The 18,499-nt window shown below is 33.9% G+C and overlaps 1 protein-coding gene across 5 annotated transcripts in view; it reads left to right on the forward strand.

The window, feature by feature from the left end:
* Positions 1 to 18,355, forward strand: part of LOC123553441 (cytosolic phospholipase A2-like) — a 47,470-nt gene extending 29,115 nt beyond the window's left edge. For 4 of the 5 annotated variants that reach the window (XM_045343161.2, XM_045343167.2, XM_045343180.2 and 1 more), the window contains 14 exons: positions 1,863 to 1,981; positions 3,162 to 3,199; positions 3,931 to 4,063; positions 5,161 to 5,297; positions 6,553 to 6,775; positions 8,217 to 8,331; positions 8,815 to 8,952; positions 9,624 to 9,725; positions 10,177 to 10,539; positions 11,460 to 11,534; positions 12,017 to 12,118; positions 14,174 to 14,358; positions 14,941 to 15,127; positions 15,693 to 18,355. In XM_045343161.2, coding sequence (XP_045199096.2) covers positions 1,863 to 1,981; positions 3,162 to 3,199; positions 3,931 to 4,063; positions 5,161 to 5,297; positions 6,553 to 6,775; positions 8,217 to 8,331; positions 8,815 to 8,952; positions 9,624 to 9,725; positions 10,177 to 10,539; positions 11,460 to 11,534; positions 12,017 to 12,118; positions 14,174 to 14,358; positions 14,941 to 15,127; positions 15,693 to 16,027 — 2,252 coding nt within the window. In that variant the 3' untranslated portion in view covers positions 16,028 to 18,355. The remainder of the gene's footprint in view (positions 1 to 1,862; positions 1,982 to 3,161; positions 3,200 to 3,930; positions 4,064 to 5,160; positions 5,298 to 6,552; positions 6,776 to 8,216; positions 8,332 to 8,814; positions 8,953 to 9,623; positions 9,726 to 10,176; positions 10,540 to 11,459; positions 11,535 to 12,016; positions 12,119 to 14,173; positions 14,359 to 14,940; positions 15,128 to 15,692) is intronic. The other variant, XM_045343173.2, reaches the window with a different exon arrangement.
* Positions 18,356 to 18,499: the final 144 nt, after the last annotated feature.

Consider the following 18,499-nt stretch of genomic DNA (forward strand, 5'->3'; position numbering starts at 1 on the left):
TTGTCGTCTGCTGGAAATGTCGTCTGCTAAAATTGTAAAGTTCATTCAATTTGCTCCAAAATTGGAAGAAATATTGTCAGAGTAGCAAACAGCTTGGAACCTGATCAGACGCCGATTTAATCGGCGTCTGATCTGGTTCCAAGCTGTTTGCAAAGGCTGTTAAATTCGCCTGCAGCATGCTAAGGGTTAATTGACAATATACCAACATAGCTGACTTCTGCCATATCGAGTTTTTGTGTTGGCTGGGTGAAGAACAACAATAGGACAGCTTTATAGATTGTTCACAAAATAGCAACCAACAAGTTTCTGTTTTTGTCATGTTGTGTCATAGCTCTGCCAACATGACAACTCAGCATGGCAGACATCAGCCACCATATTATATCCTGTCTTGTGAAGATGAAGTACTTGAAAAAGGGTGAGAAATGAGGACAAGCACAGGTAAAGAATAAAGCTTGTTTAGATCTGAATACAGATTATAAAGATCTTACATGCCTGCCTGTGAAAGACAGGGTTTTCCCTACCCGAGAGACAGTGTGGAATGGAAAACCGAGCGTTAGCGAGGGTAGGGAAAACAGCTGTCTTACACAGGCAGACATGTTAGATCATTTTTCTTGCCTATCATGTTCAAAATAGATTGTGGAGATAATAGGTTTTTGGTATTTCCTGACATTATTTATAAAGTTTATGACGTCACAATGGTACCAGTACTATGTGACGTCACCTTAGTGCACGCTATTTTAGACAAGGTTTTTCCCTAGGGAAAGACAGGAATATCTATCCCCGGCGCGTGCTCGGATAAATGTATACTTTCCCCGCTAGGTAGGCAAGAAAATGGCATCCTCCAGGGTAAAACACTTATATTTGGTTAAAGATAAAACAAACAAACCTTGTTACATAAATGTGATTATTGAAGTATGCAAATGCCATGACATACCTTACAACTCATTATTTGTTTGTTGGTTTTTTTTTTAGGACAAATGTAGTGGTCTGGTAATAACAAAATAGATTTTAAAACCAAGGGTTGTGAGTTTAAGAACCCACTTCTCCAATTAACATTTATACTAACATTAATACCAGTCTTTCGAATGTGACTTTAAATCAATGTCTTGTATAGTTTGTTTTACACATTTTCTGTACCTTGCAATAGTCTCCAAAATATAAAATATCTAAAATTACACTGGAGGAGTCGCCTATTCAAGCCACATAAATAAAGTCATATGCAAACAAAAAACAGGATTTACAAGAATCTTTTGCGGAGTGAAAAACAGGATTTACAAGAATCTTTTGAGGAGTGAAAGACAAGATTTACAAGAATCTTTTGAGGAGTGAAAAACAGGATTTACAAGAAAAGGTCAAGGCAAAGGGCACCTAGCTTACAGTAATGTGGTGTTCAGCAATTTTTCAGAAAACGTTATATAAATAGATTTACCCTTGTCAATAACTGTCCTTAAAGCAGTGCAAGTTCTCAATGAACCACAATTCCTATAGTTATGGCCCTTTAACCCTTAGCCTGCTAAATTTCTAAAATGGACTGGTCCATCATTCAATTTGGGCAATACCATTTATTATTTGAAGGGGTGTTTGCTGCAAATTTACTGACTGAATAGCGAACAGTGCAGACCATGATCAGACTGCACGGATGTGCAGGCTGATCTTGGTCTGCACTGGTCGCAAAGGCATAATCATCTGCCGCTAGCAGGCTAAGGGTTAATAATGAATAAAAACAGTAAGAGGTTCAGACTCTTCAGGTATTAAACCTCCATACATTTGAGAATGTTTTCAAAAATGTAAAAGTATAATAAAATGCTATTCATCTGCATTTACGGTAATGAATAACTGAAACTTTTCCTCTTTTTTTCCAGAAATATCACTTTTTGATGCTAACTACTTGATAGATGAACACTTATCAACACATACGATAAACCTATCAAGTCTTCCGCTACTGACAGAAACGGTGAAACAACGAGTCCAGTTCAACCAGGTACTTTTATTTGTTTGTTTTGGGGTCTAGCATCACATTTCAGTAATGTAACAGGGGACTTCAGTTTTCTTTGATTCTGTACCAGTGCTAACATTTTCCCTGCAAGTAAGTGCCAACTTCCCCACATGATCAGGTACAGTCAACCGGACAGGTACACCTTGACCAACCATCTTCATCTTACAGTGAAACCAGACACAAGAACTTTAGCAAAATTATTTGACTCTTTGATTTAAAATAAAATCTTTTAAAAAATATCAGATTTTTATCTCATACACAAATTTTTGTTCGACAAAAGTACCTCCTACTGGACTATCATAAATGCATTTGCAAGCGGAACGGTTTTTACTGAGACAAGGCAATAAAAACATATATGTCCTGACACTACAAACATCAGGAATCTGCCTCAAGTGGTACTAAGTTATAAAGCTGCAGCCAGCATACTTCTGAAGTGACTTTGTAAAGTCTGATAGCAGTCGTTTTAATACTCTCTAATCCAGAAAGTTTATACTCTCTAATCAAGAAAGTTTAAACTCTCTAATCAAGAAACTTAACAGATGCACAAATGCCATTAGATAATACAACCATAACATTTCCAAAACTGTGAGAAACAGAAAAAATGCAAACAGTTGCTACATTAGCAGATCTGTAACTGGGAAAATCTTATGACAAGTTAGTCTTAAAATTGTTGAATATTCCTTAATATTAATGGTACTGAGACATAATTATGTTATTACAATTTTCTAGATGGTTCAGATGATATATAAATATCCCCAGAAACACAGCTCACTCACACATCAATGGTTCCAAGCACCCGCATGTTCTCGACCAATTTATGTGGTCCATAACATTTTCCATCTACTTACTATGTTTCGATAACTTGTAATCTCATATCACTTGTGCATTTTGTTCAATCTCGCGATCGATCTCAAGCCCTTGAGCGAATGGTGTTTTACTGTATTCAGATGAGATCAATTTAAATATAATATCTGTACAGTTTGCATTACAGGTTTCATTTTTCCTAATTTCTGTCTTTATTACAAACTTGTTAACTTAAATGCAGTCGGGTTGTTTTATTAAGCACCTGCTTAAAATGCCATAAGCAGAAAACCCAAAATAAATACACACACACAGACCAAAAAATTATGTACATCATGTATAATATATATTTTTTATATTGCAGACGTCAGAAGTTGACATAGAAATGTGGGCTGAATATGAGTAAGTAATTGTTATGTTACATTCCTGAATTCCTATACCTGTATTACCTAAGTTCTAGCTCGTTTTTTTAAACTAATATACAAGTTTCCTTCTTCATTGAACTTGCGTATATCTGAAATTGCCATCTTTCAGTGTAAATACAAATATTACATATGAACTACTTGACATTATGGAAATGTGATAATCAGCTCTGATATAATCTCGATAAGCATGAAGTAAAGGATTTGATAGCCTTTGAGTTGATTCATATAGCAGACAAATTAATCTGGGAGAAATGCACATTATAAAGATCATATCTATCTTATGAAATCTGTTTATAAGACTCTGCCCAACCCCACTTCAATACCACCCCCCCGCCCCCACAAACACACACGCACTTCAGTAAGGCATGACGAATAGGGGAAAAAAAAATATGAGAATCCAGACATTTTCAGAAGAAAGGCAATATATACGGTACCTTTGGAACAGGTCAAGTCAAAAAAACTATATCAAATCAAATTTAATCTAATCTATGCATTAAAATCAGACGCCATATGTCCTGGTACACAGTTTAACGACAAAGAAATGGCAAAAAATCTACTTAGCACAAGTAATCAGTTTTGCAGAAAAAGATTCAAATACCAGGAAATCCCCCCTGCAAGTCAATTACTTATCATGGGATTTAAAATTAATCTTTATGGAAATGTCGGCCCTTTCATCTTGCATTCAAAAGAGTTTGTTTTCATCTTCAGCAACAACCCTCAGCTACGCTACAGTCTTGCTCTTTGTGAGGAAGAAAAATTGTTTATGGAGAAGAGACGAGAGTGTGTTTACCAAGCAATGCAAGAAATACTGGGAGATGAGGCTCCTAACTCTATCAATGAGGTACTGTAAAACATATATTCCTTCAAAGAAAATTATTTATATATATAAACTGCTGCTTTTCACTAGCAGGAGCACATCTGGTTTCTAATACAACGGCAAAGATCTCCTGCCTGGGCCTGTATTCATCATCGTTTTATGTCCGAAACTTAAACTTAAGAAGAGCAAATATTCAATTTTCCAGAATCTTGTCTGTAGCATATTGCTAAAATGTTGCTGACAATAACTTTGTTTGTAGCATATTGCTAAAATGTTGCTGACAATAACTTTGGCGAATGTTGCTGACAATAACTTTGTCTGTAGCATATTGCTAAAATGTTGCTGACAATAATATTGTCTGTAGCATATTGCTAAAATGTTGCTGACAATAACTTTGTCTGTAGCATATTCATACTGCTTAAATTTTGCTTACAATAACCTTGTCTGTAGCATATTTATACTGCTTTAATTTTACTGATGATAACTTTGTCTGTAGCATACTGCTTAAATTTTACTGACAATAACTTTGTCTGTACCATATTCGTACTGCTTAAATTTTGATGAACCATCATAAACTGTAGAATAAAGATTCCAACGAATTTTCCTTGCAATCTAGGCATATAAAATTATAATCAAACATAAGCACTAATTCATGTTAAAAAGCTGTCAAAACATTAATAATAGAACATATACCTGTAACAAAACTACAACACTTTCATACATTTTGCCATTAATATTGGATATTGCACAGTAGCCAGAAAATGGCAGACTCGGAAGAATACTAATTAGGAATGAGTAATGTTTTTGTTGGACTCAGATTTGTGGTCGTATGGTGACTTCTTTAGCTTTTGCTGGTGCAGGAAGACCCCAGGTGCCACACCTGACATTATTTCAGGTATGGGCAAGCGCATGGGTAGAACTGCTGACCTTCCATAAGCCATCTGAATGGCTTCTTGACATGAAAAATTCTACATCCCATGCAAGGTCTCCAACCCACATTGGGGAGGGACAAGTGATTTTAAGTCAGCAACAATAATGGCTCAACCACGGTTGCCCCCAGAAATGAGTAACAAGTACTTTATATTTGTCATATTGCATTGTATCTTTTTTCTTGTTTCCAGGTACCAACAATAGGGGTGTTGGGTTCTGGCGGAGGATTTCGTGCAATGACGGCCTTCTGCGGAGTGATGAGTGGCCTGGTAGAGTCTAAAATATCAGACATGGTCATGTATAACGTAGGACTCTCAGGGTCAGCATGGTGAGAAAATATGTTACATTCAAAATCACAGCTAAATTTAAATCGGTGTTCTTTTTGTACAGATGCACATAATATGTAGGACTGTCAATGATTGCAAAAGTCAACTTACAAAAAAGTTATGTCAGAATGACAAAGATCTATCCAAGTTCATTTCTAGATCAGATAACATAATTTTTTTATCCTTGAAATAAGTACAGTATTATATAAATGATAATTTACAACAAATACTATCGATATATTGATTTTCTTTTCAAAATTCAACAAAGACTTTTTTTTTCATTTTTTGTCCTATTTCTGTCTGCAATTTTTCTTTTATTTAAGGTTGTATCAATATATAAAACTTTAGTATTGATATTAAACTTAACCTTACCATCAATCCATTGATATCTTAATTCACAATGACTGCCTTGTTGACACTGACTGAAGCACTAAGTCTAATTATGTGATAAGAGTATAGATAAAAAATCTAAAATGTCCTTCGGTTGTTGCAAAAGAAATCTAGTAATCAAATAGAGGTCAAAAATACCAATATCTTACCAGTAAAATTCAACATACTTTCATTTAAGCATTAGCTCAATGAAATCAGACCAGCTGTCTTGTTTCAAAAGTACCAAATCTCAGGAAAAAATGTATGTCCGCCGTTCTTTGTAGAAAATCTGTTTCAATGAATATTACTGAAATTGAAACAGTGACAATTAGATTAGTTCCAAGAATGTTTACCTGCATCTATTTTAATGCAATAAATTGCTGAGTATATTTATTATTCTAACACCACCGGCAAATAACCTACATACATATAGAGCAAAATCTATCTCGGGTTTGCAATAAACCACTTGCGTGCAATGACGTCATCCTATCCAGGTGCGTAGCACGGTCATAAAAAGTAGTTACCATTTTTTCTAACACTGTTGATACTAGTATGTTGTGTTAGAATCGAAATAATAAGTTCCAAAGTGTGATTTATCGTAGAATAATCCGAGTTTTTCGTTCTTATGCGAAACAATATATCAACCAGGCCTATGGCCTTCGCGATATATTCTTACGCATAAGAACTCAAAACTCGGGTTATTCTACGATAAACCACGTTTGGGAACTTACTATTTCTGAAGTCAAATAAAAGTATTTTCAGTAAAGAATAACAGTGTTAGAATCCCTACATTTTGAACATATTGAAACTTAAAAAATTCTATTTTTGTTTATTTCACAGCCATAAGGCTATACCCTACTAAAAAGTTTTTTCTTTTCTGACATGCAGGTACCTGTCAACACTGTATTCGCATCCTGATTGGCCGAAGAAATCTCCACGTGAACTTCGTAAAGAATTACGCGACAGTATCGACTCCAGTCCATTCTGGAAGCTCAATCCATCCAGCATGTGGCGTTACCTATCTAGAATACAGGCAAAGCGTAGTCAGGGACAGCCTGTCAGTTTCACTGACTTCTTTGGTCATCTGGTTGGGGAAACTCTCCTGCAAGGGGTAAGACAGCACTTTATTTTGTATTTCAATTATAATTAGCAAAAGTCTGAATATCTTAAAGAAGCATTTAAAGTTGTCTGTTATTCGGTGAATTTATATTAGGAAAATTGAGAAAGTATAAATATAAGTCAAATCACAGTTGGTACTTTACATGGTGGCTATCTGTTTTACAGCAAAGTACAGGTCTGGGCTGAAAACAGGATTTTTAATTTCATCCTATTAAGGTTTCTGGCACACTTCTAGATATAAGCATACATGTCATACGTCCCGGATTGTCCGGGATTGTCCCGGAAATCACATACTCGTCCCGGTGTCCCGGACAGTGTTGAAATGTCCCGGAAAATTAAAAATACAGAAAACAAAAATAACCCCCCAAAAAAACTAGTTTTTTGGTCTATAAATTGTTGAATTTTACATTAATAAAACACAATAAACAGTCCCCGGTGTCACATTGTTTATTCCTAATTATCCGATAATCAGTTTCATGCCCTCGAGCGGGACACGTGTTGATTAAGCCAGCTCCGATCAACACTCATATTGAACGCGCCCTGCGAACTTTTGATGACCCAGATTAATTTACAGTCAGCTATTTTGATGACCCTGATTATGAATTGACAAAATTATGCAATCAGTAACTGTTTTATGATCCTTTAATATTAGGAACAATAGCCGAAAATCTCGTAATTGTTTTTAGCACGTAGGCGGTGAAGCTACATGTAGCCTTGATTGGAAGAAATGGCTGATAACGGTCAATTAAACGATAATTATTTTAAAAGGTTGTAATCTTTCAAAATGTAGATTGATTGTCACACATATTCTAAATTAAACTTTTGACTATTGAATGCCTTTGCCGAACGATCCATGAAAATTGACCCAACCCGAAATATTTTATATCGATTTTATCTACAAGATTTATTTTATTCCTTTGAGGATTCCATTTTATTAATGATTAGATAAACGTTTAGCATAAAAATGATACCAAATAAGCTGGATTCTAAATCACGATGACCAGGTTAATTCTTCTTATGTAGCAAGTCTCCTAATTCAGTTCACCTCGGGAACGCAACCAATTCACGTGCCGAACTATAGACGTGAATTACCCTATTTACCTCCCTTAGAAAGCTAGACGACATTTGCAGCAAATTATTCCTAAGCGAGGGAACAATGTTTATCTCCGGAAACTGCATGTAATTTTATGATATTTATGCATGAAACAGACGAATAACTAATGTCACGGTGTATGTCCCGGACAAAGGGTAAAAATCCCGGAAATTTTAACTCAGAATCCCGGAAAGGTCCTGAAAAATTATGGCATGTATGATATAAGTAAAGGCACTCACGCCAATGACTACAAATAATATAATTCACATATTCTAAAAGGATACAAAACATGGCCAAGCTGTAAATACCTTGGTGTATATTCTGTGAGTTATTCTTCCAGAGACTGGATTCAAAGCTTACAGACCAGCAACAGAAGTTGAAGGACGGCAAGATACCGATGCCAATGTACTCGTGCTTGCATGTGAAGAAACACGTCTCAGCCATGGTGTTTCATGGTAAGTCATTCTATGAAAGTAACAGACAATATGTAAATAAAAGACAATAAGTAAGTCGCGTACCTCAGTTTAACTCCAATATGTCAGTCATGTACCTCATTTTAATACATACTTCTGGAAAATAACATGCAAACAATATGGATCGACTGTATTCTTTGAAAATCCAACATGACATTTTCCTAGAGAAGTGTGTTGATCAAAATAAACATACATAGAATGCCAACAGTTATCATTCACTTTATGCTTTTTCATGTAATTCCATCTTTAAACAGAAAAACTTCAAAATGGTCGCATGTGGGGTAGTTGTAAAACCTCTAAGTGAAAAAAAAAATGTTTGTCTCAGGTAGAAATTGCAGACCTGAAATAAAAATTTCTTGCTTTGTGTATTCTAAATGATATGCTAAAATAATAATGTTTCTCAATTAAAGTGGAATTCTGTATGAAATAAGTTGGTAAATCTATAATACGATAAATAATTTTCAGAATGGATGGAGTTCAGCCCTTACGAGATTGGTATGCCAAAATATGGAACATTTATGGCACCAGAGTTATTTGGGAGTAAATTTTTCATCGGTCATCTTGTGAAAAAATATGAGGAACCACCATTGCATTTCTTACAAGGTATATAATTATGTATAGATATGGAGTAGTTTTCCCTCCTTCTATGGCCAGAATATTTTGTTTTAAAAACAGTTTTATGATAAATCACAGGGTTGTTGAATAATTTCAGAATTCAGGCTTAATTCAACTCTTTTAGTACTTAAGTTTTGTTGTGTGGGTCAATACAGCTTAGATCATACACAGACTTTCCCAGCTTCTGATGAAGGAGGAAGACCCAAGTGTCACTCTGGGCATTTCTTCGGGCATAGCTGGGCAGAACCACAAGTCTGCTGGATATTGCTTCCTTGCATGAAGAATTCTATACTCAAAGCAAGGTTTCAAGCCCATACTGATGAGTGGCAAGTGATTTTAAATCAATGACCTTAAACACTCAGCTACAGAACCCCCTACAAAAAGTTTTGTTGTCTGTAAACTTAATAAAAAAGCAATGTTTTAAATTTCACAGACTAATCTATTATTAATTGTCAGAAGCCATTGAAATTGAGGGAAATGCTATATGTCTGCTTGATATATACAATTTCAACTATTTTTCATCTGAGAAATCAAGTTTCTCATATTGACTGGTTACTACAGGCAGTTTTGGTTATCAGCAATAAACCATTAAAACTGTTCAAATAAGGTGAAACTTAAAAACAGAACTTTAAGAAATGACAATGTGTTGATTCTTACAGGGATATGGGGCAGTGCGTTTTGTATACAATTTAAACGACTACTACAGGATGACAAGAAGGTGAACCAACTTGAGGAGATCCAACAGGAGAGGGAAGAATTAGGTAACCATGGCAACAGTTGTAATATCTAGCTGACTAAACTTTTCAGTGTACAGTTTACTGTACCCATGTGTTTTATGAAATTTTTTGTTTACAAATTTTTACAATAGAATAGACATTGTATAGGTTGTTATTACCTGAAATGCAAGTTAATAAGTATTTTGAAATAAAAATATTAAGCTGACCCATTCTGACAATCAGTAATTTCCGTTTCAATTAAGTTTATCTCAATTTCGGCATTCTCAAGTTGTTATGGAAATCATCACTTGTATGAGCTACATTTACGTCTGAAGCCTGAATGACAAAATAGCAGACGCGAATACTGCATCCCACGGAAATCGCTGATTGTTATTATGTATCCCAAACATGAATTATTATGTGATCAAATATGTCTGTAAACTGTTTATTACATATCTATTGTTAATTTTTTATGGCTTTTGCTTTACTGTAACAGATCGTGAGTTGAGTGAGGAGATGTCATTACAAGACAGTGAATCTAGTGACACCAGTGACAGTGAAGGCGACGAAAATAATAAAAACTCTTCAAATGAAAAAAATAAAAAGAACTCTCAAAATGGAACTTACCCACCGAAAAACGGGAAAAAAAAAAATGGTACCAAAGAAAAAAAGCGTGATTCAATATTTACATCTTTTCTCGGATCTTTGTTTGACACTCATCCCTTCTTGAAGAGTATTGACGGGCGAGCAGCAACAGTTCATAATTTCATGCGTGGATTGTCGCTTTATAAGGCATACCCGTTCTCGCCATTTACTTCCATCGACGACAGAAGCAGAAATGATCAAGACAAGCTGCAAGGTATGTACTAAACAATTAAGAAGAAATAAAATTCTTGCTAATCAGTTGATTTTGTCCTACAGTCATTAAACATGGATGCAAGTTTAAACCTCCACCATCTACATATTATGATAAAACTTTACTATCTACAACCATAATTATGATAAAACCATGATTATGATAAACTTTCACCATCTACAACCATGATTATGGTCAACCTTTACTAACTGCAGCCATGATTATGATAAACTTCACACATCTACAACCATGATATAGGTCAACCTTTACTAACTGCAGCCATGATATTGATAAACTTTCACCATCTACAACCATGATTATGGTCAACCTTTACTAACTGCAGCCATGATTATGATAAACTTTCACCATCTACAACCATAATTATGGTCAACCTTTACTAACTGCAGCCATGATTATGATAAACTTTCACCATCTACAACCATGATTATGGTCAACCTTTACTAACTGCAGCCATGATTATGATAAACTTTCACCATCTACAACCATGATTATGGTCAACCTTTACTAACTGCAGCCATGATTATGATAAACTTTCACCATCTACAACCATGATTATGGTCAACCTTTACTAACTGCAGCCATGATTATGATAAACTTTCACCATCTACAACCATGATTATGGTCAACCTTTACTAACTGCAGCCATGATTATGATAAACTTTCACCATCTACAACCATGATTATGGTCAACCTTTACTAACTGCAGCCATGATTATGATAAACCTTCACCATCTAAAATCATAATTATGATAAACCTTCAAAATCTACAATCACGATTAACAGTTACCATCTCTGCAACCATGAATATTATAAATCTTTACCATCTACAACCACCATTATGATAAACCTTTACATCTACAGCCAAGACTATAATGAATGATTATTTCTGCTTTACTTTCCAGCATCAAGTTACTTCAGTAAAAAACTTAAAGGTGTATCACCAAAGAAACGGACAAATTCTGGAGCGGATGACTTTGGTAAGTGTCCATACCTATACTTATTCTGATGAAAAAGTTTCCAATTATTATAGCTATCACTATGGGCAATGCATACCAACTCCTGAAAAGCGTGTTTACAAACACTTTCGTAGCTATATGCCGTGGAACATTTGCACTTGTGCTTTATTAATTACAGCTGTTTTGAAGTGGCTTCCATAAATTGGTTAAGAATTCATTTTACTGGGAGTTAGAATTTGCCATCTTTTCTTAAATTCTCCACAAGAACTATGGAAATGAAACCAGAGATACAGGTTAATCAGTTTAATTTGATCTACAGTCTGCTAAAATTACAGATGTATGATTAATTATATTAAGACTTGCTGTCTTTCAATCCATCATTAAAATTGCAAGCTTTTCAAAAATGTTTCATTCAGATTTCAAGATTTCAAGACTTTATTCCAAAGTCATGGCTCATTTTGAGCATGTGACATATATAAATCAAACTAATTCAAATTTTATAGATACTGTCCCACAATGCAGTGGTGGACAGGAAGTCTTGCTCCAGCAGGAGCTTGCTCGCCCCTTGTTCAGTCTTCCAAGTGAAAGTGATCAATCTTCACCAGGTACAGGAAGGAATATTGTCACCTGCCTACACCCTTATATAACACCTTACCTAACCATTCACTTGTATAACCTGTGTCTGCACAACTATTCTTTTTCTTTCATCATCACACATCAGATGGTTTCATTATAATAATTTTCAGTTAAAATTTGCGACTTCGGACTCAGTGTTTTTACATACGATCTAAGACTAAGTTAATATTCATCAAAATAGGTGAGATCGTCCTGACGTCACGCATTAACACCTGTTTATCTGTTGATGGGCAAAACAAATGTTTTTACATTGTCTGTGTATGGGATAGGAATTTTTAATTCTTAATAACTTTTTTTGCTCATTTATGGATTTTCAAAATTCAGAAAGTTTTGAAATACTTACAATTTTCATATTTTCATATTCAAATATCTTTTTTAAATGAATAACCGTTTTAAATGACATATAATTTTAATAGCGGTGTAGTGATGTTCAAAACTTTTAGAAAAACACTGTAAGTTAAGTGTTCATAATTAATCCATTTTATTTCGAAATAATAATTAAAAGTAATTAATAAATTGCCTGTTATATAACCTTTCCATTGATCAAAAAATTATTGATATAATTCATGTTTTAAGAAAGTTTAGGCCGTTAGAAAAACATCACTGTTTACAAAAAACATGGACGTTCGGTGCCTGCCCACCCGATCGCTGTCTTATCAGTTCTAAAAATAGAAAATACATCGGATTTGTATACAAACATGATCTCTCCTATTTCTGACTCATATAATACACATGTACAGATACTTCATATTCATATATTATTTTTGCCATTAAACTTAAACCACCCAAGGAAATGAATATATAATAATAATAATCCCATGTATACTGTGCTTGTATACTGTTCACTTGTACATACATTTTGTATCAATATAAATACTGTTTAAAACAATATTTATACCTGTTTTGTATCAATGAGGCATGCAGTGCACAAATACTAGCGAATTTTTTGTGTGAATATCACACAACTTTCAGTAAGTAATACATCATCAAATAGGGCAGAGTCCAAAGTTCCTAGGGTCTTACATGCACATCTGTCTTCAGACCATTTTCTTGGAACAGGGAATTTCTAAATGTAACAATATATTTAACCCTTACCATGCTGGACATGATTTATTCTGCCTTTGCGACCAGTGTAGATCATGATCAGCCTGCACATCCATGCAGTCTGATCATGATCTGCACTGTTCGCCATTCAGTCAGTATCTTTTAGGTAAACACCCCTTTTAGCAGTGAATGGATCTGTCCAAATTGAAAGGTGGACAAGTTCATTATAGAAATTTAGCATAACAGGGGTTAAGATCTAATACCTTCTCTTCCTGAAACATGTGTACCATTCCCGTCATAGGTAGGGAAGCTGAACTTTCAAACATCATTTCGTACTCTTTATTTCCCAGTTATCGTCACCAATTTCTGTCTGTCTATGCTTACTGTCTAGCAGCTGTTAAAGAACTACTAGTATATTAACATTCCAATAAAGATACAAGATTGCTTAAATAGAATAAGCTAGAAATTTCTTTTTTTATTGGCAGTGTTGCTATAATTGTTCTGTGCCATAGATATTGTTCTAAAACATGTTTTTTTGCTCTTAATAATTTGTAGTAATTTCAAGTGATTATACTAAAAACGAAATAATTTAAAGTAACAGTTACTAACAGATGAGCCTCTCTGTTTTGTAATTCATTTTTTTTTTATGATGCTGTTTCATCAGAATATGTAGTGTATCACAGGATCTGAAAACGCTGAATCAGCCTGAACTATGTTTTTTTTTTTAAAATAAACCTGTTAATAAAGATCAAATCTATACCTATTTGATACAGACCCAATCACATTCAAACTACAAGAAACTGTCAGAAGTATGGTGCAGCAGTGATGTAATTTCATGCAAAACTCCAAATACCATAATTTGTTTTACTGGCAAAGTATGAAAATGCAAATTTGTTTTTTGTTTGTTTTTTTTTTTACAAAATATAACTTTTATAAATGTCTACTTGCATAAATAGCATGTTTTCATTTTGTATGTTCAGGTACCGACCAGTTTGATGGAATATTTGAGATGTATCCTACATCCATCAAGAAGTTATATGTGGTCGACGGGGGCCTCTCCTTCAACTCTCCATTTCCGCTACTGCTGCGACCTCAGCGAGGGGTGGACCTCATTCTCTCATTCGACTTCAGTGCACGGGGTTCTGATACAACACCCCCATTCAAGGTACAGATCTCAGTCAGACTTCCATTGTCTCTTACATATTTTTTTACTCAAAATGGTTGGAATATCTAGTATTAAAATCATTAATTTTTGTTTTGTGGTACATTCAGTGCAACGGCATTTCTTTTCTTGAAAGGTACACAATTCTGTTCCAACCTTAGAATTGTGTGTGTTCATGCAAGCGTCTTTTTCAACAATTTTTCAAATGAACAGAGGTGTTTACTTGTAGCTGTGAGCACAATGCACAACTTTATAGTGCTGCCTTACTGGAATATCATGCTGAAGACACGAAACACGCTACCCTACCCAAGTAAATTATACTGACACCGGGCTTACCAGTCCTGGAACTATCCTCTTACTGTTGAGTGCCAAGCTAGAAAGCTACTTATACCATTTTCATGTCTTCTGCATTAACATTTTTGTTACACTTAAGGGCCACTTTATTACATATTTACTTCATTGTTAAGACATTTAACATTATTTTCGTTATGTGCAAAGTACTAAATTGAAATTGGTAAGTAAGAGAAATTCAACATAAAAACAAACACATAAATTACAATAATTTCCTAATGTGTCTATTTATAGGAACTGATGTTAGCCATGAAGTGGGCTAGGCTCAATGATGTACCATTCCCCGATATTGACCCTACGGTTGTCGATCGTGAGGGACTCAAGGAGTGCTATGTGTTTGAAAATCCAAAAGACCCAAGATGTCCAATTGTTATGCATTTTGTTCTTTTAAATACCACCTTTCGAGAGTTCAAAGCTCCTGGTATGTGTTTTTTTTACACAGATTTTTGAAGAAAGTTATAAAAATTTAATGACATTGAATAATTAAATAAGTCTGCTTTTATCTTTCTAGAACACTAAGATTTATATATCTATAACTAATAACTATAACTAATATTCTTCAGTAGTCATTGCTCAACAGCACTACACGGGTATGCTTTACTCAGTCGTGTCAGTTTCATCAGATGTATATTCTTCACACATACAAATAACTATTTTATAGTACTGTAAAGGCAGAAATTTTCGCAGAAGTTTAATTTTCACTATATTCGAAATCGCGAAATAAATCCTCCCATAAATATTTACCGTTAGTAATTCAAATTTAAGTGTGATACCATTTTCATTTTTTGCAAAATTTTAACCCAGCGAAAATATGTGCTTTTACAATATATTGTCATAAAGTAAATATTTCTGGAATTTTTGAGCATGTTAAATTTGAAGGGTTGACATACGACTTATTTTTAGTTGTACCTAATACCTTTGGATAAAGAACTGTGTCACATACACCTGTTCAGTGAAATTCATGTTCCACTTATTGTACATTACAGGCAGACGAAGGAGAACTAAGGAAGAAAAAGAGTACGCAGATTTTGAGATATTTGACGATCCCAATCGGCCATATTCTACGTTCAACTTCAAATATACAAATTTAGCATTTGACCGTCTTGCTGACCTCATGGAGTTCAACACGTTACTGTGTAAAGACCTAATTGTTGAGAATATCAAAAAGTGTGTTAAACGAGTCGAGAGATTTAGTGCAATGAAGAAAAAGCCAATCATGTTAAAAGACATCAAAAAATTAAATCTGAAAAAATCAAAGGAGAAGCAGTTAGAACATTTTGTGAAATCCATTGACATTGACGATGGTGACGTCCCTTTATAACACATTTTGACATCACATTTACATCCAAAGGCTAAGTAAAATAAGTGTGTGGTATACTAATTAAAGTATGTAAAAAGATTACAAGACTTTTTTTCATTTTACAACATTCAAATAATCAGAAACTTAAAACTTTCATATCAGTTGGTGCCAAATTTGACTTGTGATTTACAAGCTTGTTATCTGTTAATTATTTTTTCATTTTTCTAAACATATTTTTTTCTTACTGAAATTCTTTTTGTTTAATTCATTTTCAAGAAAAATATTTCTACAGGACGGAAATACAGGCATCCATAGTATTCAGTCATTGCCAAACAACTACTGTAAAATCATTAATATTCATGGGGATTGATTTTAGTGGATTCCGTAGTTCAGTCAATCTGCAAAACTAAATCCAAAGATCACATAGTTTATTTCTATCATGTCTTTTTGAATTAAAAACCATGAATTCAAGCCCCACAAAGTGATTTTGTGGACAAAACCACAAAATTTTATGCCCACGAAATGAAATGATTACACAACAGCCATGAAAAAATTGACATCCACACAATTATTTTATTTAGCCTAGATATTTATGCTGCCATACAACAACAGAACCAATGCCCCTCATTATCAACATGCATTTCAGATCCCTGTGGTCTCAGTGTGCTGTGTGGTCTCATGAGAATGACCGTCTAGCACAGCCAGTTTTAATTTTCATAAATTATTTATTCAATATTATTTATTACATTTAAATTTTTTTCTCCTTTTCAAACAATTTTATTTTCTGTATATTGAAATTTATTTACACACTGTATCACTAAAATTCTAAGTCTGAATATGATGTCATCATGATTTCTTTATAGGATGGTTTTCAACTTTTTGGAATTAAGATATTACTAAATGGTAATATATCTGTTTGTTGGAACTTAATTTCGCTGACCGATTAGACCATAAAATTTAGTTCCTCAAGAAAATTTAGGACTTTACAAATAAATTAGCATAAATTTAAAATTCTTCATGTAAAATACATTTTGATTTCATTGCAAGAAATAGTTTGCTGTGGTTTTACAGCCTTGATTGCAGCTTAGAGTGTAAGCAGACCATTATCTTAGCCTGACTTGCCCCTTTTTTAATACTGCCCATAGAATCTCTCATTTGGACCAGGTTTTTAAAACTGGAATTTTTTTTTTTATTTAAGATGCTTTACCCAACCAGATGCATATGTACATTGTGATTATCAATCTAAAACTTTGTATATAGTGGCTGGCTTACGGCTTTATGGAATTTTTAAATAAAATTTTCACAGTAGTTTGTTTTTTATGTTCAAATATTTATTTTATTGTTTACTCAAAGACATTTGATAAGTCATGTATGCCAAAATCAAATTTATTGAGAATATACATGTTTTATTCTCATTTAATATAATTTTATTGCTTATTTTCATTTCATTAAATTGTTATGTATGGAATTGGTCATTCAACGATTTTTTAACAAGTACAAAGTTTAAGAGTAATTCATAATTTGGAAAGAAACTTTAAAAGTAGGTACTGTATTTTCCCTAAATGTTGAGACACTCTAAAAATTTGCAAAAATCATTATAAGTTGCTCAGCTGATTGAGTGTAAGAAAGGTATTGACAGAGACACCAGTCTAAGTCTGGCTGTACTTTTTCTTTCAGTCAGTGACACATGTACTGAACTTTAGGCAGTGAAAAACATAACTTGCTTAGTTTTTACTGTATTTGTAATTAATCTCTAGTTCTAACAGAAAATGAGAGGACAAACTTTAACTAAGGCTGGGAAGTATGAAATTGCAGACTTGATGGTAAAAAAGAACCCTAGTAGCTCAGTTGATAGAGAAATGGAACAGTATTCTGAGGCCTGGGGTTCTTCTTAATTTTCCATACATATTTTTTCTATTCAAAACAGTGATATTCTTTATTAAGTTTTAGACAAAATTTCTTCTTATACTGTGAAATCATTTAAATTCGCTGGCATGAAATTTCGCGCAAACGTGAAGAAGGACTGTTTCGCGCGGGCTTAAATTCGCGCATTTTCAATTTTAGAAAGGGAAAAATATAATAAAAAAATGATAATAGCATGGTCTTAAATTCGTGCATCGGTCCTAGCGCGAAATATGCGAAAATTCGTCCTACGCGAATAAAAATGATTTTACAGTATTTCAACAGACTGAATCTTTATAATTGTGCTTAACATTTTGTAAATAGTATCAATTATTTATTCTTTTTTAAAATGAACAACTTAATATTTTGTGTTGTCATGTTGAAAAGGGACCATCTTACAGGCTGATGCAAAGGCATAAAAGTGATAAATATTTAAAAAAAAAAGAAGATTTTATTAAAGAATTTTCTAAAATTGATTTTGAAAAAGAACCAGATAAGATGACCCTTTTTCAACATGACTCGTAATTACAGAAATCCATGTACAGTTAAGCCTGTCTGTAAAGACCGACCTGGGGAAACATAAGTTGTCTT

This window comes from Mercenaria mercenaria, chromosome 15 (assembly GCF_021730395.1).
Source record: "Mercenaria mercenaria strain notata chromosome 15, MADL_Memer_1, whole genome shotgun sequence".
Classification (NCBI taxonomy): domain Eukaryota; kingdom Metazoa; phylum Mollusca; class Bivalvia; order Venerida; family Veneridae; genus Mercenaria; species Mercenaria mercenaria.